The following is a 6,444-nucleotide window of genomic DNA, read 5'->3' on the forward strand; positions in this document are numbered from 1 at the left end:
TATCATAAGATAGTGATACATACATCTTAATTCAAAGAAATTTTTTTGTCAATTAGCACGTTTTTTTGTTTTCTCCGAAAAATATTAAAATTTAACTACCTTTTTTAAAGCAAAAATTTAACCAACTTGTCATCTGTGATTATTTTAATTTTAATAAAATAAATCTTATTTTGTAAATAATTATTAATAAATAATTATAATGTTTTATTTAATGATAAAATTAATAAAATAAAATAATAGATAGAATAAAAATGCGTTCTATATTGATTAGTCTAATAATTTAATAACTAACTAATAATTTTATAATGCATACTATAAAAAAAATGTTAGATTTAGTAGCAAAAATATTTTACCGCCAAAATTACAAAATTTGTTGCAGTAAGTTTTGACAATGATATATGAATTGCTGCAAGTTATTGGTATAAAATTGTGGTCATACATATTTTATAACAAAATTATGGTCACTAAAAAAAATAATTACGAGCAGCAATAGTTGTTACTGTAAAAAATTTATCAATGATAACAACGATTGTTGTTATATTCTTTTTACGTATCATCAGCAATAATTTTTCATGTTACTGATATGTTAGTTTTATAGTAGTAAAATTAATATCGTTGCAAAAATTTTACTACTAATTTTAATATTTGTTTTTGTTGTAGTGATTATACTATAATAAGAAAAAATCTAATAAATTACTTTCTTTTTGAAAAAACATAAATTCATTAATAAAATCAAAGCATTAGAATAATTTGACTTAGTCTAGTGGTTAAATATATACTACTCATCTGGCAAAATTAAGTTAAAGTCACCGCTCCCCTAATCCCTCACTCAAAGAAAGAAATAATTAAAATTTTAAGCATTACAAAAAATCACAGGAGAGATAGGAGCTTATATATTTTTACAAATCAAGTATATAATTTATTATCATAGACAATAAAGTTGAATTTTTTTCAAAGCAAGAATTTATTTGAATTCTTTTCTTAAAATTGATTTATCAAAATAATTATATCAAGTTGACTAGTTTCAGCTCATTGCTTAATTGCTCAGAAACTTCAGTTCCAGTTTAGGCGTCCCATGCATGCATGATCGATGCTTCCTGGAAATTGTCCTGTCTCATATGACTATTCAGCATGCATGTTTCCATTTAATGTAGAATAATTTTTTGTTGACAGGGTACGCAACCCCACATATGTTATGCAAAATCAGACCATACAACAATATTCTGGAGGAAGACTGTTAAACTGGTGCAGCCCAATTGATTTTGATTTCAATAAATTAAAATTATTTTTTTTATATAAAAATAAGACATTAATGTAGACCCATTAATATTTCTTGTTCTTTGTATTTTCAAAATTCTAAATGAAAAGAATTGTATTAATTTATTAAATAAAGTTGATTTCTTTTCAAATGTAGCTGTGTGAGAATTTATTTGAATTCTTTTCTTAAAATTGATTTATCAATAATTATATAAAGTTCGCTAGTTTCAGCTCATTGCTTAATTGCTCAGAAACTGCAGTTCCAGTTTAGGCGTCCCATGCATGCATGATCGATGCTTCCTGGAAATTGTCCTGTCTCATATGACTATTCAGCATGCACGTTTCCATTTAATGTAGAAGAATTTTTTGTTGACAGGAAAATTTTCTCTATATTTTGTTGATGAAATTTTAAATCATAAAAGTAAACCACAAAAGAAATATATATTCCTCATTGTTAAGAAATATACATATGTATTATATTTGACCAAAAATTAATGTGCAAGATCCAACAACCAGTAACCAAAAATTTACAAAAATGCCACCCAGTTCTCTATATAAAGGGAAGATCGATCCCAGCGATAACACAACCCAAACCTCTGTGTTAGTTATTAGCTGTGCAGAACAAGAAAACTTAAAAAGAATATCAGTGGTGAATGATAAGGAGGAGGATGAAGAAAGTGTGTTCAGTTTTAGTTCTCTTCCTATCATTGATGATAAGTGGGTGTTCATGTTTGAACCGTAGCCAATTCCCTTCTTCTTTTTTCTTTGGGACTGCTACTTCTTCTTATCAGGTAGCTATGTATATGTATGCTTCTCTTTTATATATATATATATATTACAACCTTACAAAACGGCAGCACAATTTGCGTTTGGTCTATATTTTACACCTATGCAACTGTTCTGAAATGGAATTTTATGTAAAAATAATAATTAAGTTTTCAGCTTCTTATCAATTGATGCATATTTAAATGGTGTATTTTCTATCTTTTTATTCTATATATTCATCACTTTTGTCTCTCATCTGTTTGCCTCTTTTCTTTTGATCATATGTGTATATCTAGCCATTCTTGTTACTTCTGAACGACATATACCTATATAATGCTGATGCAGCCTTCACATTGAGGACTTGCTCGTCACCTTCACTTGCAATTTAGATCCTATGATTGAAAAAAGAGTTCTGTTTGATGTGCGTCAGCTAATATAACAAATAATTATTAATTTATCTGTTTATTCATGCAGATTGAAGGAGCATACTTGGAAGCCAACAAAGGCCTCAGCAATTGGGATGTATTCACCCACTTATCTCCTGGTACAAATATTAATTCTTCTTATTTATTTATTTATGACTGGAGGCTAAGAAATTTCATGACATATAATGAACTTTATCTAGTTCGCTGTTGCTCAAATTTTCATTTGCGTTTATGCTTAATTTAGATTAATTAATTTCTTTCCATGTAAGGTAATTAACTAATTGAGGATAAATGTGACTGCTGTTTTTATCAGGAGAAATTAAGGATGGAAGCAATGGGAATACAGCTGATGATCACTATCATCAATTTTTGGTAATTGATAATTTCCTTGAATTTAGACGACTAACAATATAATATGTTAAAGAATTTGTGGGAACCCATAATTGTTTTTTTTTTTTTTTTTTTCCATAACCCATCAGTGTTGACAGATGATTAATTAATCAAGCCATAAGCAACCTTGAAATTTGATATTCTTCCACTATTTGGAGCTCTTAAAGTTCCTGTCAATCACAGTAACAGAGCTAAATTAAATAACTTTGATTCTGTTCATAGTTGGGGGATAAAATTATTAAATAATTAAGCAATAAAAGTTATAATTTTTATAAAATAATAAAACATGTGAATTTGTGTTTTTAAAAATTAAGGCTTTTTAAAATAAATTTGTTGAAATTAAAAAAAAAAAGTCTATTTTTCAGCTCACTTATTTACTAATGAAAAACAGTCCAAATCAAACTGATTTTAAATGGGAAAAATAACAAGAGATTTTTTCCCACTTTACAGCCAAACATTTACTCAACTTTATGATATACTTACAATAAAATATTCAAAATATTATACATTATGTTGCTCTGTGATAGGATGACGTAGAGTTGATGCATTCTCTTGGAGTAAATTCGTACAGATTCTCGATTTCATGGGTCAGAATCCTTCCAAGTATGTTTTATACAATTTTTTTTCTTTGCATTATATATAAGTTTTCTTTTTAATTCAATTTTTCATATTTTAATTAATTTTAATTTTAATCACAGAGGGTAGATTTGGAGAGATCAATTCGGAGGGTATTGCATTTTACAATAAGCTTATTAATGCTCTCTTGCTTAAAGGTAAAATACATCGAATCAAGTTATAATACTTTGGCACCTAGGTTATTATTATTTTTTTCTAATATTATGACTCCTTAATTATGCAGGAATAGAACCATTTGTTACATTGCACCATTTTGATGTTCCTCAAGAACTAGAAGATCGATATGGCGCTTGGCTAAGTCCTCAAATGCAGTAAGTTCTTTACCTTATTATATAGCGAGTCCTCATTCATAAGGCGAGAGTTATAAATATGGATCTTGTTGCATAGTAAATATCATATTTGTAATTTTAGTTAAAGAATGTAAGTTGCTACCACTATTAAAAAGAAAAATTAACATCTACTCTACCATCTTATTCTTGTTACAGGGATGATTTCGGGTACTTCGCAGATATCTGCTTCAAGGCATTTGGAGACAGAGTGAAACATTGGATTACACTCAATGAAGCTAATATGGTGGCCCAATATGGGTACTACAGTGGAATATGGCCTCCAAACCGATGCTCTTACCCTGTAGGCAAGTGCAAAGCCGGAGACTCTGAATTAGAACCTTACATCGCTGCTCATAATATGATACTAGCTCATGCCACAGCTACTGAAATTTACAGAAAAAAGTATCAGGTATTATACACAATAGCATATCATCAAATAACCAACAATTATATACAATAGCATATCATCAAATAACCAACAAAGAGTTAATTCTTTCCCTTGTCATCTTTGCTTAATATTTATTACGTGAAATAGGAAAAACAAGGAGGGAAGATTGGCATTGTGTTACATATCTACTGGTATGAGCCACTAAGAGACATTCCAGTTGATCGTGTGGCTGCTCAACGAGCTCTAGGTTTCATTGCTGCTTGGTAAGTAATTAATTACTCGTAATTCAAGGTTTATCATATAAAGATGTCGCTTGGTCTTAGATGAGCCTATTAATGCAATTTTTTTTTGGTGTACAGGTTTATGGATCCCATTATGTATGGAGAGTACCCACCAGAGATGCGACAAATTGTAGGTCTAAGGCTGCCAGCATTTTCGATGGAGGACAAGAGGAAACTGGCAAACAAATTGGATTTCATTGGAATCAACCATTATAGCACTCTCTATGCAAAGGATTGTCTGCTTTCACCATGCAATTATCATGATGATTTACTCAAAGACACCTTTACTTATGGAACTGGAACAAAAGATGGAGTTCTTATAGGAGAGCCGGTAAGATATGCAGAAGCTAACTATCTAAATAGCAATTAAAGCAGATGATAATTAAAAACAGTACTTAACATTGCTTCTTCATTTTTCGTTTTCTTTTTGGGTCTTTACAGACAGCAATGCCTACGTTCTATGTTGTTCCAAATAGCATGGAGAAGACAATCACGTATTTCAAAGATAGATACAACAACACGCCCATGTTCATCACAGAAAACGGTATATCAGAAAATTAAATTGCAATTACCATTTTGTTATCTTCTGCTGACTTAAATTTGTGTAATCTTGCAACTATCAAACAGATATTTGAAATTCAGTCTAATGATAACATATACATGCTAATTGTAGGATATGCACAACCTAGCGGTAGAAACATTGAAGATATGCTCAATGACACGAACAGGGTGGAATACATGGAGGGTTACCTCACTTCTCTAGTTTCTGCAATGAGGTAGATTCATATATCCTTGCCTATCAATATTTCTCCTTTCTTTTTTAAGGTGACTTGGTGATCTTATAAAGGTTAATAATGATCACAGGAATGGAGCAGATGTGAGGGGCTACTTCCATTGGTCTCTGATAGATAACTTTGAATGGACATATGGATATACCATAAGCTTTGGGTTGGTTCATGTAGACCGCACAACAATGCAGAGAACACCAAAAAGATCAGCCAAATGGTTCCAGCATTTCCTGAAAAATGAAGCTCTTCATCATCCCCAAGAATGGCAACAGAACATTGCGCATTTGTAATCTAGAACAGTGTTCACATGTAGAAATATTTATATTTATTTTAAGTTGTTTACACTGTAGCATTTGCAATCCGAAAAATATTTTTGAATAAAGAATAATAATATTACATTTTGCATTTGCAATCTAGAACAGTGTTCATATATAAATATTTGTATTTATTTAAGTTGTTTATTCTGCGCATTTGCAATCAAATGATTTTTGTTTTTTGAACAAATCGTCATAATATTACATTCCCAAGTGAATCCAAAATCAAAAGTTTTCTCAACAACAGAGGATTATAACTGGAATGTTACAAGAAAAGCCTAAAAATGCTATACAATCTGCAATCGTATTTGCAGTTCTTTTGAGCAAGCTGAAGACACAGGCCTGGAATAACTCAATCTGTCTATGAATGTGTTTCACCAAGGCGTCAATTTCCCAATAGACATCATGTTTCCTCGCGAGAGATTCGCACAAAGTTTAGGATAAGTTTCTGTAGTCCCATATCTTGAGCAAGGCTAATGGATTCTAGCAGGGCTAGTGTTTCTCCTACCAGGGGAGAAGTGCTATTACTGCTTGCTGTCTTGCATTGTGTATAATTTCACTTCTGTGATTCTGCAGAGTGCAACATAGCATACTGATTGTGACTTATGATTTGATGCAGTATCAGAATTGAATTTGAGTGATCCTTGAGGAGGAGGTTGCCACTTACTATTTCTTTAATTGCTGGTAGGGCTCTGCCTGTGCTGGAGGACATGCATCCTGTAGCAGGCTGGAGCTCTTGAATCCAATCCATCTTCTGATGTGATTAATTGTTATTCTTTGTTGGAAGCAGATTCTTTGAAGCTAAGTTTTAATCTTTGGCTGCGCCTTTGGTCTCCAAATTGATTTCCAAAATTTATCATGTGCTGTCTTA

At 31.1% G+C, this 6,444-nt stretch overlaps 1 protein-coding gene across 1 annotated transcript; it reads left to right on the forward strand.

The window, feature by feature from the left end:
• Positions 1–1,827: 1,827 nt before the first annotated feature.
• LOC131179177 (beta-glucosidase 18-like) lies at positions 1,828–5,671 on the forward strand. Its single transcript, XM_058145249.1, has 12 exons — positions 1,828–2,048; positions 2,497–2,566; positions 2,761–2,819; positions 3,365–3,440; positions 3,536–3,610; positions 3,697–3,784; positions 3,959–4,211; positions 4,338–4,453; positions 4,550–4,802; positions 4,913–5,015; positions 5,145–5,247; positions 5,336–5,671. The coding sequence occupies exons 1-12, from the start codon at positions 1,911–1,913 to the stop codon at positions 5,547–5,549; spliced, it is 1,548 nt and encodes a 515-aa protein (XP_058001232.1). The 5' UTR covers positions 1,828–1,910; the 3' UTR covers positions 5,550–5,671.
• The last annotated feature ends 773 nt before the right edge of the window (positions 5,672–6,444 follow it).

The sequence above is a fragment of the Hevea brasiliensis genome, chromosome 4 (assembly GCF_030052815.1).
Source record: "Hevea brasiliensis isolate MT/VB/25A 57/8 chromosome 4, ASM3005281v1, whole genome shotgun sequence".
Classification (NCBI taxonomy): Eukaryota; Viridiplantae; Streptophyta; class Magnoliopsida; order Malpighiales; family Euphorbiaceae; genus Hevea; species Hevea brasiliensis.

What these genes read in the sequence shown, in the direction of transcription:
- LOC131179177 (XM_058145249.1), top strand. Translation starts at nt 1,911, where the DNA reads ATGATAAGGAGGAGGATGAAGAAAGTGTGTTCAGTTTTAGTTCTCTTC. An exon ending in CTAGGTTTCATTGCTGCTTG is followed by an intron (nt 4,454 to 4,549) that starts GTAAGTAATTAA and finishes TTTGGTGTACAG; the next exon opens with GTTTATGGATCCCATTATGT. An exon ending in TCTCTAGTTTCTGCAATGAG is followed by an intron (nt 5,248 to 5,335) that starts GTAGATTCATAT and finishes TAATGATCACAG; the next exon opens with GAATGGAGCAGATGTGAGGG.